Source organism: Somniosus microcephalus, chromosome 5, assembly GCF_052327205.1.
Source record: "Somniosus microcephalus isolate GS21.2 chromosome 5, FLI_Smic_1.0, whole genome shotgun sequence".
Taxonomy (NCBI): domain Eukaryota; kingdom Metazoa; phylum Chordata; class Chondrichthyes; order Squaliformes; family Somniosidae; genus Somniosus; species Somniosus microcephalus.
Genome location: NC_140991.1, coordinates 77843140 through 77861421, shown reverse-complemented (window position 1 = coordinate 77861421; position 18282 = coordinate 77843140). Strand labels below are relative to the sequence as shown.

Here is an 18282-nt window from a genome sequence, read left to right as displayed (position 1 = left end):
TGCACAAGCTGGGCCCATGCCCGAGTATTTATACTCTCCCTGGACAGCGCCACCAGCAGGCCACCCAGTATTATTACATAAGTCATTTTCACATGAATGACAAGATTCATGTCAATCGGCATAGGCGAATTTCCGGGATTTGGTGCAGGGCATGTCCGCTGAATAGATGTTGAAAAAGGCCAGTGCGAGCACTGACTCCTGTGGTGCTCCATTGAGCGTCCATTGGGGAACTGATGACAACCTACACAAGGTCTCCCCGTGAGCACTAGTTCACCGAGAACTTGCCAGCTAATGTCATCATGAAGACGACCGAATGCCCGAAAGAAGCCTCCCGGTTTGAAAAGCATGAAAGCACCGAACCAATCAGAGTATGATCCCTTTATCTGTACACTGCCTCCTACCTCCCAACCAATTGCAAACTGATGTCACAAGGTTACTTCGAAACAACGACTCACTCAGCTAAGCCATCAGAACAGTGGGCATGTGAATTATTGTACGACTTACTGGATTCCTCATGAGGAGGAGGAGGTGGTGTGATCATTGAACTTCAGCCTGTACAAATAAGCAACAATATTTTCAGGCTTTGTCAGAGATTGCTAAGCAGCCTTCATTATCTAGCTGGTATTGCTTTCAATTTTCGGTACCTTTCCAATTTGCAAATGAGCTTTTAAGGTTTTAATGTTTCCTTTAATCTGATAGAATCCTGCATCCTATTGAATGTCTGTTAACCTATTGAATAATACTATTCCATACTTTAGCTCCTAGTTGTAGAGTTATGAAGTGTAATTTTATTCTAAATGGTGATTCCTTTTGTTTATGAGTAAAAATTGAAATTTCACAAAAACATGGCCTCTTGACTCATTTTGCATGTTTATTGTTTGCATCACAATAAGCTTGTGCATTGCCTAGATTAAGTGATTCATTTCAATGCTTAAAAGGCTAAGATAGTGCAACTAATATTGACAAAATAGCTTGAATTTTCACTTAAATCCAGGGAAGCCAAAAATGGGATATATTTGGCGTGATGTAAACTTAACAGAATCAATGCTACAAAGCTGTCTTAAGTGCCTTAAAAGAGTGGATTTTCCTCTTCAAGCAGTACTGGGGCAGACCTGTTACACCAGATCCTCGCCTATTTGGGCACCTGGCAGATTTTCCGACATCTTTTTTGCCGCAGGTTGTATGTGCCTGTGCAAATATGGCAAAGTGTGTTTAAACAAGGTGTTAATGACGTGGTGACATAATACAGCAGCGCATGTAGAATATTTAAATGACGTTGACACTGGAACAGTTTGTCGGGTCAGCCAGTACGATACCACACTTCCAGAGGCACTCTCACCCGAGAGGAAAATCTCGGTTTTTTTCCTCTAACTAGTTTTATTTTTGTCTCACTACACTATTTACCACAGATCTGGAATGAAGTTTGATTTCACTTTAGTGCATTTTTATTTCAATTGTTGTGAAAATCACATAGAAATGGAAAACCAGAAGAATCAGCAAAGTGTTGCAATGTCCTTTCTATAAATCAATCATAGGGAGAAAGTTCAAAAAATGGGACAAGTTTTGTTGTCGAAATGATCCATATCTCATCCCCTGTGTCAGAGAAAAGGAAGAGAAATGTCAATATGAAACAAAGCTCATGAAAGCAAGTTTTCTTGACTGGATTCCTGTTATTGACTGCCTGTCACATGACAGGATATTCTACTTGGGCATCTGTACTTATCAGCTCAGTCTCTGCTAGGAGGAGCACTTTTAATTAGGAGTTTCCTTTATCACTAACTACCTTCTTTTTCGGGAAAGTAAGATAATTTAAACCCCTGCCATCTTTACAAAAAGTAATGAAATGCCTATGATGTCTGGGATTCTGTTTGTTGCTTTTCTTTGTTTTATCCAAACCGTCACATGTGGAGGTAAGTTATTTAATTTATGGATTTTTTTTTCTTGTAGTGCTTTTTACTATATCTCATTGAAACGGTTGCACCCAAAGGTTCCTGCATATTGTAGCAGGCATCTACTTTCGCTCAAAGCTTGCTTTACATATCTTAATATCAACACTCTTAGTCAGTTTTGCTATGTGTAAATGTGCATGCAAACATTTTAGGCTCTCAGCATTTTTCAGAAGGTGGCTCCATTTACTGTTATCTAACGGAGCCAAAGAATGTTTATTCAGTGGAAGTCGCCTTTGTTCGGATGCCTACTTTTGACAGTAGATAATGCTCAGAGTATAATATTTATACTGGCTAGAGTCAAGTCGATTTAAGCACAGGCAGTAAAATGATACACCTCACGGAGCAGGCTTCCATTCATGAAGGGGGCTATACTTTTAACAGAGCTTTATCCTAAAATGAAGAAAATATCTGACTTGATTTTAGATTACAATTGTGTCTGTATGTGCAAAAACATAAAACAATGCATGTTGCAGATATGAAGTGTTTATCATTCACTCTCTGGATATCAGGAGTAAACAAAAGGACACCAACACAATACTTATAATTTGGCAGATGGGATTTTAATGATGGCTTGAAAAATATATGTACAGTATATTATATCGGATGATAATGCTTCCTCTCATTATCATTCTTGATTGGATGTTAACTGTTAACTAGAATCAGGCAGGAGTTTTAAGTGGAATGGAAAAAAATGATTGAAGTGTATGAAAAATCGATCCAAAATCTTGGCATAAGTCAGCAGTGGGCAGTTCAAATGATTACTAGCTGGCAGCATTTCATCAAACAAATGGTATTGTTGACATACTTTATTCATCTTGTCCAATGTCTCTGTGAAATCCCCTTGAAAGTAATGAAAATTGCTGACATTTCTGGGTGGATAAATGATTGAACTGCTGCAGTTAAATTATATTGATAAACCTCAGATGATTAGTCTTGATTTGGGTTAGTTGGTGGCATACCACAGGGAAAGAAGTCATTTCGCTTTGAGGGGAAGAGTTAAACATGGACATTTTTCATCTTGCCCAGTTTGAATCATAAGTCACAAGTGAAGCAATGAGACATGAAAAGAAACATAACCATTCTTCCTGTTTGTGTTTCAGATCCCAACGTCTTTCTAATATACAATCAAGAGCACAAGAAGTGTGTGGAGGCCAAAAGTAAACAATCTGTGATAACAAATGTGTGTGACACCTTTGTGGAGTCACAGCAGTTTAGATGGGTTTCTGATCAGAGACTCATGAACATCAAGTTCAAACTGTGCCTTGGGGTTCCCAGCAGGGAAAACTGGGTGCCAGTAACTCTCTATCCATGTAATGAAACCAGTAATCTGCAGAGCTGGAAATGCAGGAATGACACACTGCTGAGCATCCAGGGGGCTGATCTCTACTTCAACTATGGAAACAAAAATGAGAAAAATATCATGCTTTACAAAGGAGCTGGATTGTGGAGCAGGTGGAAAATTTATGGCACCACAAATGACCTTTGTTCGATACACTATGAAGGTATGGCAAATGATCTAACACCAGAGATTAAAGAGGTTATTTACTGTATGGATGTATGTACAGTACTTCCTAAATGTGTGAATGCATGTGTCATTCTTTGTTACTTATTTTCAGTATATATGATAATACCCGTCATCTGGAATGCTAACTGATGTGTTTGACTTAATCTTTAAGTTTGCACAAGATTTGTGTGTGCTGTTGTAGGAACGTGAGTTCCTAACTAAAAGACTGAGTTCTACTCAGGTGATCAAACAAAACGAACTTTAATGAAACAAACAGGTTTTAACAAGAAACTGCAGGATAACATCGAATGTAGGTCTGTTCTCTTCGGAGGCTCCACGAGGACTGCCCCTGCAGTCCCGTGGCTGACGTCATGACGTCATCACATTTTCCCGCCAGTGGGGAATCACGTGATGAACGGCGTGACGTCATCATGTTTTAGCCGCGCTGTTAAAGTAACCACGCTCTGTACAGTTAAACAGCATAAATAAAGATACAGACTCAGGCTGTAGCTAACATGTTGTTAAAGGAATTATATACAAACGATCTGAGTCCTTTGGTGGCTCCGCCACATGCGCCCCCCCCAGAATTGTCTTTAACAGCAAAAGTGAGGCATCGAGGAGGCCTGACAAGTCTGTCCGAGTGACTTCGGTAACCCTGCAGAAGAAGCTGATGGACGGTGGTCGAGCTGGCGGGCGGTTGTGGTTGAGCTGGCGCGGTGAGTGTGGTCGAGCTGGCGGGCGGCTGTGGTTGATCTGGCACGGCGGCTGTGGGCGGTCGGCCACGTTTCGGCGGTTGAGCGATGACGACTGGGCGGTCCAGGTCCAAGTGAGCCGGCTTCAACCGGTCCACCGAAATGTGATCCGGCTTTCCTCCGATGTCGACCGAAAAGGATTTGTCTCCTAATTCGATGACGCGGAAAGGACCAGTGTAAGGGGGCTTGAGCGGATCCCGGTGAGCGTCGTGGCGGATAAATACGTACTCGGCACTCTTCAGCTCCGCTGGCACGTGGGAGCTCGGTAGGCCATGATTTGATGTAGGCACCGGAGCAAAGCATCTGGCTGCTTCCTGGTGGCTGACGAGTTGCTGGGAGGCGGACCATGGCTCTGTGGGAGAAGGGAGGAAATCCCCTGATACTCGGAGCGGCTGGCCATAAACGAGTTCTGCCGAGGACGATTGCAGGTCTTCTTTGGGCGCTGTACGAAGACCCAAAAGGACCCATGGGAGTCTGTTCACCCATCCTGCACCTTGAAGACTGGCCCGTAGGGCGGCTTTAAGCGACCTGTGGAAGCGCTCGCACAGGCCGTTTGCCTATGGATGATAGGCGGTGGTGCGATGAAGTTTGGTGCCGAGCCCCTGAGCTACAGCGTTCCAGAGCTCCGAGGAAAATTGTGGCCCACGATCGGAGGAGATGTCCGCTGGTACCCCGAAACGAGTAACCCAACAGGAGATGAATGCTCCAGTAACGTCTGCCGAAGTGGTGGAAACCAAAGGAATTGCCTCTGGCCACCTAGTGGTGCGGTCCACCATGGTGAGGAGATGCGTATAACCATGGGAAGGCGGAAGTGGCCCCACAAGGTCCACATGCACGTGGTCGAAACGACGCTCCGGAACAGCGAACGTAGCCACTGGAGCTTTAACATGACGCTGGACCTTGGCCTTCTGGCAGACCACGCAGGTGTGGGCCCAGTCATGGACATCGAGGTGCATACCCTTCCAGACGAACTTCGCCGACATTAGCCGTTGTGAAGCCTTCATACCAGGGTGTGACAACCCGTGTATGGCGTCAAACACCTTCCGGTGCCATGCGACTGGCATGATAGGTCGAGGAATGCCCATGGAGACGTCGCAAAGGAGCGTGGTGCCTGCGGCCTGGAAACTGACGTCGGTCGCTTGGAAACTAGAGGGGACGGTTCTGTATGATTGGACCTCTGGGTCCGAGGCCTGATCCGCGGCCATGAGGGCGTAGTCAATCCCCAGGTGAACCGCATGGACCGTCGCGCGGGAGAGGCAATCCGCTACCAGGTTGTCTTTACCAGACACATGTTGAATGTCCGTGGTGAATTCAGAAATAAACGTCAGGTGACGTTGTTGACGAGCTGACCACGGTTCAGCGGTCTTGGCCATGGTGAATGTTAGAGGCTTGTGGTCGACAAAAGCCGTGAAGGGACGTCCTTCTAATAAGAACCGGAAATGGCGGATGGCTAGAAAAAGGGCCAGCAACTCCCGATCGAAGGTGCTGTATTTTCTTTCATTTCTCTGTAGTTGACGGCTGAAAAACGCCAGCGGTTGCCATGTGCCGTTCACCCACTGCTCCTGCACTGCGCCGATGGCGTAGTCTGACGCGTCTGTGGTAAGGGTGATGGTGGCACCTGGAAGTGGGGGCGCCAGCATGGTTGCGTTGGCCAAAGCGCTCTTGGTGTTGACGAACACCTGGTCTATCTCGGCCGTCCAGCTGATTGGATCCTTAACGGACTTGCCCTTGAGGGCCTCGTACAAAGGCTGCATAAGCTGAGCCGCCTTAGGGACGAATCGGTGATAGAAATTGACCATCCCGAGGAACTCCTGCAGGGCTTTGATGGTTGGTGGGCGCGGGAAAGAGGTAACAGCTTCCACCTTCGTCAGTAAGGGACGGCGCCGTCTGATGTTATGCGGTGTCCCAAGAAATCGATCCGCTGCAGGCCGAACTGGCACTTGGCTGGGTTGATGATCAAACCGTGCTGACTGAGGCATGTAAAGAGGGTACGCAAATGGCAGATGTGCTCTTCCTTGCTAGCGGTGGTGATGAGAATGTTGTCGAGGTAGACGAAGATGAAGTTTAGGTCTCGGAGCACGGAGTCCATCAGGCGCTGGAAAGCCTGTGCCGCGTTCTTCAAGCCAAACGGCACCCGCAGGAACTCAAAAAGGCCGAAAGGGGTGATGACTGCGGTTTTCGGGACATCTTGCGGGTGCACGGGAACCTGGTGATACCCCCGGACGAGGTCGACCTTTGAAAAGATCGAATTTTCCACCAAATGGGCCGAGAAATCCTGAATAAGCGGGATCAGGTACCGATCAGGAGTAGTGGCGTCGTTCAGGCGTCGGTAGTCACTGCATGGCTGCCAGCCGCCGCCCAGTTTCGGAACAATGTGGAGAGGCGAAGACCAGGGACTATTCGACTGGCGAATAATCCCCAGCCGCTCCATCGTGTCGAACTCCGCTTTCGCAGCCGCGAGCTTGCTGGGTTCGAGCCTTCTAGCCCGTGCATAAACCGGGGAGCCAGTAGTGGTGGTATGATGTTCAACACCATGCTTCGTGGCCGAGGAGGAGAAAGTGGGCCTTGTCAGCTCCGGAAACTCTCCGAGGAGCCGAGTGAAGTCATCCGGAGATGGGAACGCGCAGGCGATAGAGCGTGACACGGCGGTACCATGGTGGCACGGAATCGAGTGGAAGGTGGCCGTGTTGATCAACCGGCGGTGCCGGACATCGACGAGGAGGCCGTTGGCACACAGAAAGTCCGCACCTAGGATGGCCTGCGAGACTGTGGCCGTGACGAATTCCCAATGGAAGCGCTTACCGCCGAAACACACTTGGACCCGCCGCTTTTGGAAAGCTCGAATGGCTGCACTATTAGCCGCCACGAGGGAAAAGCCGTGGTCCCCAGCTTGCATATCGAGATTCGGCGCAGGTAGGATGCTACACTGCGCCCCGGTGTCACAAAGGAAACGTCGACCCGAGAGGGAATCGGTGATGTAAAGAAGTTTCCCCGAAGATCCGATGGCCATCGCAGCCGTGGAGCGCCCGTTAGACCCGGTCCTCCTTCGCCAGGAACGCTGCAGGAGCTTTGTTTTTTTTGGATGAAAAGCTGCAGGGAGAGCGGCAGCGTCATGCTTTTGCGCCAAAACGGGCGTGGTAGGAGCACCAGCCCGCTGTAAGAGGAGCTGGAGCCGCATCTGTGGGGGATGGGCGTCTCGTGGCAGTGCAGCACTGCTGGGTTACTGTGAAAATCTTATCAGCTTCGGCAGCAAGCTCAGCGCAATCTGTGACCTCGGACCTGGCTAGCGCAGCCTGCACCTGCTCTGGCAGTTGGTAGAGGAATAGCTCCCAGAAGAGGAAGCATTTCGGTTCGGCACCTAAGAGCGTGAGCATTTGGCTCATGATCTCGGACGGTTTGGAGTCCCCGAGGCCGGGCATAGCGAGGAGCCGGCGAGCGCGTTCTGACTTCGAGAGCCCGAAGACTTGTAGCAACTGCGCCTTTAACGTATCATACTTGCGGTCAGTAGGAGGACTACCGAGGAGGCTGACGATCCACGAGGCAGTGGCCCTGTCGAGGGCGGAGACCACATAGTAATAACGGGTCTGATCTGTGACGATGTTTCTGATGGCGAACTGGGCTTCAGCCTGGATAAACCGCGCAGCTGGTTGTTGCTCCCAGAACTGTGGCAGTTTCAGAGCCACGGCGTTGGTTTCCATGCTGAAGATCTTCCACGAAAACCGTTTGCGAAAGTCGGGGTCACCAATGTAGGAACGTGAGTTCCTAACTAAAAGACTGAGTTCTACTCAGGCGATCAAACAAAACAAACTTTAATGAAACAAACAGGTTTTAACAAGAAACTGCAGGATAACATCGAATGTAGGTCTGCTCTCTTTGGAGGCTCCACAAGGACTGCCCCTGCAGTCCCGTGGCTGACGTCATGACGTCATCACATTTTCACGCCAGTAGGGAATCACATGATGAACGGCGTGACGTCATCACGTTTTAGCCACGCTGTTAAAGTAACCACGCTCTGTCCAGTTAAACAGCATAAATAAAGATACAGACTCAGGCTGTAGCTAACATGTTGTTAAAGGAATTATATACAAACGATCTGAGTCCTTTGGTGGCTCTGCCACACTGTTGCCATTCAGAAGACTCCAGTTCAAAGCCAAGATTTTACTGATATACAAACACAACTGGTCTCTATTGGTAAATGTTGCCAGTTCTTGGTTGGATCACATTGTAGTCGAGTAGTGCTGTATTCCAGGAGAGGAAAATTTAACTGCAGGACCGAACCTGTCTCACAAAGCACCCACTTTGGCAATACTGAGCAGGATTGAATCCATAGGTCAGACTGCCCTGTCTTCAGTTGAAGAATAATTGTGAACAAATAAGTAACTGAAATATTTTCATATATTTGAACCATACATTAAATAAACAATTGATGGCAGATCATTTATGGGACTGGAACATTTCTTTGATTCCTGAAGTCATGTGACTCATCACATGACACACATGCAGAGCATTCAAAGAAATCTGGACCAGTTAAGTACATAAGAACATAATAGCAGCAGGAGTAGGCCATTTGGCCCCTCGAGCCTGCTCTGCCATTCAATAAGATCATGGCTGATCTTCTACCTCAACTCCACTTTCCTGCACTATCCCCATATCCCTTGATTCCCTTAATATCCAAAAATCTATTGATCTCTATCTTGAATATATTCAATGACTGAGCCTCCACAGCCCTCTGGGGTAGAGAATTCCAAAGATTCACCACCCTCTGAGTGAAGAAATTTCTCCTCATCTCAGTCCAAAATGGCTGACCCCTTATTCTGAGACTGTGACCCCTGGTTCTAGACTCTCCAGCCAGGGGAAACATCCTCCCTGCCTCTACCCTTTCAAGGCCTGTAAGAATTTTGTATGTTTCAATGAGATCACCTCTCATTCTTCTAAACTCCAGAGAATATAGACCTAGTCTACTCAATCTCTCCTCACAGGACAATCCCCCCATCCCAGGCGGGTTAAGGAACTGGAAATTAATTTTAATATAGATAAAGGGAAGGTGATGGAAAAATGAAATAGGTGTACATGGTGAAGTGCGTCCATTAGTAAAGATGGAGAATGTAAAGGATTTGTTTGTGATTATTGATCATTCACTAAGTTTTCAGTCAATATGAAGCTTCTGTTAATGAGGCTAATCAAATACTAGGATGTACCACAAGGGCATTTGAGTATAAGTTAAAACAAGTTATTCTTACCTTAAACAGGCTGCTGCTAAAACAAAATTTGGAATGTTGAACTTTGAGAGAACACTATTATATTGGAGTGGGTTCAGAGGAGGGCAACAAGGATGGTTATTGTGGTGTATGTAACCTGTTCCACCTTAAGAGAACTACCTTAAGAGATGTACTACTTTCTCTTGGCTGCTGTATACTGTAATACCGGTGGTGACCACACCGGTATATAAGTGTTGTGTAGGGATTTGCTGGGCAGTTCAGCCCTGACCTCCGAATAGTAAAGACCTGTTAAAGTTATTCTTGTGGTCTGTGTCCAGTGATTTATAATAAGCATAACTGGGACACACAGACTTAACAGTGGCGACGAGTCCGATCTTACCCTGTGGCAGTTTGACATCCAAGGCAGCTTCGTCCTCAGAACGGGCGTCGAGAAGAGGCATCCGCCCTCATCATCCTGCTGAGCACCATCGCACGGGAGGCATCGAGAACCCGGGTTAAAAAGAAAAATTCTGACCATGAAGCCCTCCATCAGCGACAGGCAGTGATCATCCCTTCTACCACGGTGGTGGGTAAGCCGATCAGCGACACGAGCAGAAAGTCGGCCGCGTTGACTGTGAAGTGGGGGAGGGAAAACGGAGGAAAAAGGGCGGAGAACTCGACCACAGCCGGTGAAAAGGGCCGGGCTGCAATCGAGGCCGAGAAGCGCAGCAACTGGGGCAGCTTAAGGCACGAGAGCCGCGGAGAACTCAAACGCAGCCGGTGTAAAGGACCGGGCTGCATGAGAACCGCTGAGGAGGCAAGAACGGCAGCAGCACGGCAATCGCCATTGCAGCCAGCGGGGGAAGAAGGCAAACGCGGGAATCCGCCATTGTAGTCGGCGGGGGAAGAAGACGAGCGCGGGAAAGACCGCCAAGCACGGGAAGCCGCCATTTTAGTAGGCGGGGGAAGAAGACAAGCGTGGGAAGCCGCCATTTTGAGAAAAAGAAAAATTTAAAAATCTTGCAAGGATGCCTAAACATGGGAACATTAATACCTTTGATAGTGATATCGAAGATTGGACCACGTATGTAGAACGCATGGGAGTTTATTGTAAAGCAAATAAGGTACCAGATGATGAGAAAGCACTAACCTTATTAAGCTCAATGGGTGCGAAGACATACGGGCTATTGAAGCACCTTCTGTCACCAGATAAACCGACGGATCAGACTTTCGCGAATATTGTTACTGTCCTGAAAAATCATTTAAACCCCACGCCGCTGATGATAGCGGAACGATTTAAATTTTACAGAAGAACACAGCTGAAAGACGAAAGCAACGCTGAATTTTTAATTGAACTGCGTAAGCTATCAAAGTACTGTCAGTTTGGAACAGGACTAGCAGATGCGCTGAGCGATAAATTTGTGTGTGGATTGTTAAAAGAAGGAACACAAAAGCGACTGCTTGAGGAGAATGATCTTACGCTTGATAAAGCTGTCACTATTGCAGCATCGCACGAAGCCGCAGCGAGAGGCACTGCGGAAATGCAGCTATGGTCACCGGAACTCAGCACCAATCAAATGGTCTTGGGTACAGTAAAATGTTATTGTTGTGGAAAGACAATGCACGATCAGAACCAGTGCTGGTTCAAAAATCAGGAATGCAGAAAATGTGGCAGGCTTGGTCACATAGCTAAAGTATGCCGGTCAGGAAAGAAGACCAGCAACAAAAAGTCACCGCAGGAAAAGTACAGAAAGGTACACAAGGTGACAGAGAACAGTTCGAACGAACAGAAGTCAAATTCAGACTCCAGCAGTAATGAACTGGGTAGTCTAAGAGTACACAATGTTGGTAAGGAAGCAGACCTCCAAACAATCTGGGTCACACTTCAGATAGCAGGAGTCCAAGTGAAGATGGAATTGGACACTGGATCGGCATTGACGGTCATGAATAAGCAAGATTACAAAAGGTTATTCCCACATATTCCCCTACGGGATACGGAGATTGTATTGAAAACATACACGGGGCAAAGAGTATACCCCATCGGGAAGATAGAGGTAAAGGTGGTCCACAAGGGCAAAGAAAGCCGAGGAATGGACTTATATGTGCTACCTGAGGGAGGTCCACCACTACTGGGACGGGAGTGGATTAGGAAAATAAATATGGACTGGCATTCCTTAAAAGCACTAACGGTAGATTCCGGTAAAAAAGATGTCAAACCTAAACGATTGTCCAGAATATTGGACGATGCTAAAGAGGTGTTCCAACAGGGACTGGGAACACTGAGAGGAATTACGGCAAACATCAAGGTTGAAGAACATGCAAACCCGAAATTTTTCAAAGCCAGACCGGTACCTTATGCGATACGACCTGCTGTGGAAGCTGAGCTGGAAGGGCTAGAACGTTCAGGAGTACTGTCTAAGGTAGACTGGAGTGAGTGGGCCACGCCCATTGTCCCCGTCATGAAGCGTTCATCGAGCAACAAGCCGGGGGAACCGGGGAAGGTTCGCATCTGTGGAGATTTCAAGATCACTGTTAATCCGGTGCTTCACACGGTGCAGTATCCGCTTCCGCGGATTGAGGATATCTTCGCTTCGTTGTCTGGCGGGAAACACTTCACCAAGATAGACCTGGCGCAGGCGTACTTACAGATGGAAGTTGAGGAAGAGTCACGCCAATATCTCACGATCAACACGCATAGAGGCTTGTACCGGTATAATAGACTGGTTTTTGGAGTGGCATCGGCTCCAGCAATTTGGCAGAGGGCCATGGAGCAGGTATTACAGGGAATTCCAGGCACACAATGTTACCTGGACGATATTCTGATTACAGGAGATGATGACGAGGAACACCTTGCAAATTTGGAACTGGTGCTCACCAGATTGAAAGAATATGGACTTCGAGTTAATCGCCAGAAATGTGAGTTCTTTCAGAAGCGGATCTCGTACTGTGGTCATGTCATTGACCAGGAGGGGCTTCATAAGTCTCCTGACAAGATCGAAGCTGTTGTGAAGGCTCCTGCTCTGGATAATGTATCCCAGTTGAGGTCGTTCCTAGGGTTGATTAACTATTACCATAAGTTTCTGCCAAATTTATCCATGGTGCTGCACCCGCTGAACGCTCTTTTGCAGAAGGGAGTACCATGGAAGTGGAGCGAGGACTGTAAGAGGGCCTTTCGCAAAAGCAAGGCATTGATCACCTCAGAGGAAGTGTTGGCTCACTTCAACCCAACGCTGCCTATTCGTTTGGCTTGTGATGCTTCTCCATATGGTATTGGGGCAGTACTCTCACACAAGTTGCCAAATGGCCTGGAGAGGCCAGTTGCGTTCGCATCCAGATCATTGACCTCCGCTGAGTGCAACTATGCTCAGATAGATAGGGAGGCTCTCAGCCTTGTGTGGGGAGTAAAGAAGTTTAATCATTACCTGCAGGGCCAAAAGTTTACGCTTCTGACAGACCACCAGCCGTTGGTAACCCATTTTTAACCCTAAGAAGGGTGTTTTGGTGATGACAGCACAGAGACTCCAGAGATGGTCCCTTTTCCTAGGGGCACATCAATATCAGATTGAATTCAAAGGTACAAAGTGATGTGCCTCAATAAATCCGAGACTCGATGTTAGCGAAACAAAACAAGGCTTTTATTGACTTAGAAGGTAACACACAGGAGAGAGGTATCTTCCATCCAGAGCTCTGCCGTACTGGATGTGCTGCAGGCTGGGCCAGCTTACATAGGGGCCAGGTATGGGCGGAGCCCTACACATAGTACAATACAATGGGCCAGGTATGGGCGGAGCCCTACACATAGTACAATACAATGGTGAGGAAACGGAACAGAGGTAAGGGAAATGAAACTGAAACCAACCACAGTCACAGGCAGTGATGAATGGAATATTTCATCACACAAAGCAGCATGGTAATGCTGATGGGCTGTCGCGCCTGCCACTACCTACTGAGGAGGAGGCACCGACAGTTGACCCTGTTGAGTTATTTCACTCGACCATCATCGAATGTTTACCAGTCACCAATGCAAGTATTGAAAGAGAAACCAGGAATGACCCGACACTGTCCCGGGTCTACGAAGTGACAGTGAAGGGATGGCCAGCACATGGTGATCCACTGTTACCGGCATTCTCAGCAAGACGAGAACAGCTGTCCGTCTGTCAAGGAACATTGATGTATGGAACAAGGATGATTATTCCTCCTAAGTTAAGAGAGAGAGTTCTAAAGGAACTGCATGAAGGTCATCTGGGGGGAGTCAAGATGAAAAGCCTTGCTAGGGCTTATGTGTGGTGGCCGGGTATCGACCAACAGATAGAGGATCTGACGAAAAGCTGCTCAGGGTGCCAAAAAGTGCAAAATGCACCTCCGATTGCACCGCTGCATCCATGGGAATGGCCTTCAACCCCATGGCAACGTGTACATATTGACTTTGCTGGTCCATTCATGGACTCCATGTTTTTAATTGCGGTGGACGCACATTCTAAATGGCCAGAAGTGATTAAGATGACTACCACTACCTCGGAAAAGACGATCGCGGTGCTAAGAATGATATTTGCAAGAAATGGATTGCCAGAACAAATATGTTCAGACAATGGACCGCAGTTCGTGTCAGAAGAATTCCAGAAATTCATGAAGAAGAATGGGGTGATACATTATACCTCTGCCCCATATCATCCGGCTACAAACGGGTTGGCAGAGAGATTTGTACAAACGTTCAAAAAAGCAATAAAGGCCATGAGCGAAGATCAGATTCCACTACAACCCAAGGTGGACAAATTCCTACTGGCATATCGAAACGCCACTCATGCAGTGACAAACCAAAGTCCTGCCATGATGTTCTATAACAGGAGGTTGCGGTCCAGGTTGGACTTGTTAAAACCAAATGTGCGGAGGGAAGTTGAAAACAAACAGTTCCAGCATATAAATAACAAGACCACTCGGAGTTTTGAAATAGGACAACCAGTGTTAGCCCGGGACTATAAAAACGAGAAATGGCAATCTGGAACAATTCGGACCAGACAAGGACCCCTGATGTACACGGTAGATATTGGTGAAATTGTAATACGGCGTCATGCTGACCAACTGGTAGAATCGAGAACAAGGATCGAACCTATGGTTACGGCAGAGACAACCGTGGAAGAAGTTAGTGAACCTGAAGCATCTACCTCAGAAGTGAATGTACCTGATGATGATGTCCAATCCATAAGAGACCAACTAGATGAGTCACCCCAGCAACGAGAATCAGAGACCCCTGAAAGGCGTTATCCAACTCGAATCAGGAGGCCTCCTCAGAGACTGAATCTTTGAACTGTTTTGCATGAAGTTGTATATATGTTATTATGTTATGTTAAATGGGGATATAACTGTTAAGCTAAAAAGGGAGGATTGTGGTGTATGTAACCTGTTCCACCTTAAGAGAACTACCTTAAGAGATCACAGAATCACAGAATCACAGAAACCCCACAGTGCAGATAGAGGCCATTTCGGCCCATCGAGCCTGCACCGACACATATCCCACCCGATCCCCGTAACCCCTACACCAACACATATCCCACCCTATCCCTGTAACCCCACGTATTTAATCCCCCTAACACTAAGGGTCAATTTATCATAGCCAATCAACCTAACCTGCACATCTTTGGACTACTTTCTCTTGGCTGCTGTATACTGTAATACCGGTGGTGACCACACCGGTATATAAGTGTTGTGTAAGGATTTGCTGGGCAGTTCAGCCCTGACCTCCGAATAGTAAAGACCTGTTAAAGTTATTCTTGTGGTCTGTGTCCAGTGATTTATAATAAGCATAACTGGGACACACAGACTTAACAGTTATGGCACCTTTTTCTGCTCCACTGCCATAAATTTGACAGAAGTTTGGTGGAAAATCCTGGACTTGGGGCTGTAGATGATATGAAGAGTAATTCACAACTGAACTTGTTTTCATTGGAAAAATATTGAGGAGAGCATGATATGGAGTGTAAAATGTTAAGAGCCACAGAATTAAGTACACTTTTTGACTTGGAATGAGAGTGTAGAATTAGAAAGCGCAGGGTTCAAAATAAACTAGTCTTAACAGGAATCAAAGTTAGGGCCCCAAAATTGGAGCCTTTAGCGCCAGCCGTTAAGACCAGTTTGGAAGAGAAATTGGCGGCTGCCTCACTTCTGCCTGCTTCCGGCTGATCCCGCGGAGACCGCCATTTTGGGCAGGTCGGCAGCACTGCTGTTGCCTGTGCTCGCTGCAGAAATGGAAAATAGGCAGATCGTGACGTCAATGAGTGTGCATTGCCGATTTGATGCACGATCTGTCATTTTGGACGACACCGTTCCATTTAATGCCGTCTCCTAATCAGGAACAGCTGGACATGCGTTCAGCAGCAGGAAGGACCCCTCCACCAGTACTATTTAAAGGGATCATCAACAACTTGCAGCTGACTTGCTTTTTAATTTCTGCTGGCTCTCTCTAAGTTTGTGAAACCGTTTGGAGCTTTCTAGAGTTGTTTAACGTTGCTGAGGTGACAGGGAGTGGTGCTGCAAGTGGAGAATGCCTTGCTTCTCATTTAAAGGCCTCTGTTCACACCTCTTGCTCCCATTCATGGGAGCTCTACTTGCAGTCCTCCTCGCACTGGAGTATGACAGGGAAACGGAGCGGAGGCAGCAAAGAGGACAATATGCGCACAGAGGGAGGAGGAGGAGGCCTCACCCACTAGGGTCTTCCAGGAGCACTTTCCCTACATGTACTTAAGCGAGGAGCAGTGTATTAGGAGGCTCTGCTTCACCAAGCAGATGGTCACAGTACTCTGCCACCTCCTGCAACCAGACCTCCAGCCTCAGACCAGGGTGACCACAGCTCTCCCAGTGGCCCTCAAGGTCACCGTGACCCTCAATTTTTTCACCACTGGATCCTTCCAGTCTGGAACAGGAGACAAAATTCGCCGTACGCCACTGCATCTGGGAGGTCACAGAGGCTCTGTACTCTAGGGGAAGGGACTACGCAGGATGAGCATGCATGTGGCTTTGCCAGGATATCGGGCTTCCCCATGGTGCAGGGCGCCATCAACTGCACATATGTGGCTTTGCGGGTGCTGCATACCAATCCTGAGATGTTCCGTAACCGCAAAGGCCACCACTCACTTAATGTGCTGTTGTGTGACCACGCCCAGCGCATCATGATGGTGAATGCCTGCTATCCAGGCAGCAGTCATGATGCCTTCATCCTGTGCCAGCAATCTTCCAGCCACCATGTTAAACCCAAGGGTGGGTGCTCGGAGACAAAGGTTATCCACTCTGCACCGGGCTGATAAGTCCCCTCTGCAACCCCACCACTCGTGGCCAGCACTCATATAATGAAAGCCACGGTGCCACGCAATGGTTCCGCTGCCTTGAACACTCGGGAGGAGCCCTCCAGTACTTGTCGGAGCAGGTGTCCCATTTCATGGTGGTCTGCTGCATGCTCTATAACTTGGCTATCATGAGGGCGCAGCACTTGCCACCACGGGTTCCGGGGCCACCTCCAGAGGAGGGGAAGGAGGAGAAGGAAGAGGAGGAGGAGGAGGAGGAAGGGAGGAGGCAGGCAGCAGATCCTCATTCCGGATGGGTTGTCTGTGAGCGCCTCGTCAGACTCCGGCTCAAATGAATGAAACTCCAGATCCCTGTTGCTCACCACTTCCCCATCTTACCATTCCTCTGTCATGAAACATCACAGCGTCCTCCTGGGCACAAGGCTGAAATGAGAGCCACCACAATACAAACATCCCAAATATAATTTATAAATTTATCAAATTGAAGTTAAAATAACAAAGTCAACTAATTACCCTTGTGCATTTCATTAGTGTGTCTTTCATATTGCTTTTCCTACTCTCGTGCTCCTATGAAGTGTTCCCCCAGTGGCTGCAGCATGGTTGGTGGAAGACTACTGACTTTTAGTGGGGGAGACTGCAGATGGACTTGCAGGATGACCTCGAGCAGCTCTGGGGATAGAAGGCCCAGCTGTAGACTGCACCACCTCAGCATGGGCGGTAGCAGTCTGGACTGGCTGGATGATGGGCAGCAGCAAGGGCACTGGCGGAGTGGCAGTGGTGGGAGTATGAATGTGGTCATCCTGAGAGAGGACGGCAGGTTCTTGCTCCACGGAGCCATTGCCACTCCCCCGGGCAGCATCTCAGCAATCTTAGTAATCTGTTGGAGCAGAGATTGCTGGAGTGTGGTGAGACCCTGCAAGCCCCTTTCCACACTCGTAAATCCAGCCATGATGGCAGCAGTCTGAGCTTCCACTGTAGCACTGAAATGTTTGGCCGCTTCTGCCTGTGCTGCAATGGAAACTGAGACATCAGCTACCACATGCAGCATCATGGCTGGGCCCACAAGGCCTAATGTGGAGTTACCCATCATTTCCATCTTGGAAATCACGGGCTCCAAGCTCTGCGTAAAGCCCCGTGCAGTTACGCTTAGTATTTCTGTGTGCATGCCCATCGCCCTTCTTCTGAAGACTGCCCCATCGAGGTCATCATCTGAGTCTTGTGCAGCAGAATTTGTGTGTGAACTCGCCCTCCGGGGAGCTGGCACCTGAGCTACCCACTCCCCCTGGCCTGGCTGCAGCTCACTCATGCCCGGTGACTCACCACGTGCATATCCCGCTTCTACACTAGCCTCGAAAGTCCGCACAGTGCCATTTTCTGAGCTGGTGCCTGGGAGTGTCAGATGCAGTGACAGTGTGTCTTCTTCTCCTCCTTCACTGTCCTCTTCCATCACTTCGGGGACTGGCTGGCCAGGTTGGAGTTCTTGGGTATCTGAAAGGAAAAATGCACAAGGGTCGGGTTGTGATGAGGGGAGGGGGGAAAAGCAATATATCCAGGCATACACCACCAGTATCTTGTAAGTGAGAA

At 48.0% G+C, this 18282-nt stretch overlaps 1 protein-coding gene across 1 annotated transcript in view; it reads left to right on the top strand.

Annotated features, from left to right (window-relative positions):
• The first annotated feature begins 1718 nt into the window (after positions 1-1718).
• The window catches only part of mrc1a (mannose receptor, C type 1a), a 254012-nt gene continuing 237448 nt past the window's right edge, over positions 1719-18282 (top strand). The window contains 2 exon segments of the mRNA XM_085987853.1: positions 1719-1910; positions 3050-3451. Of these exon segments, the coding sequence (XP_085843979.1) occupies positions 1844-1910; positions 3050-3451 (469 nt within the window). The 5' untranslated portion in view covers positions 1719-1843.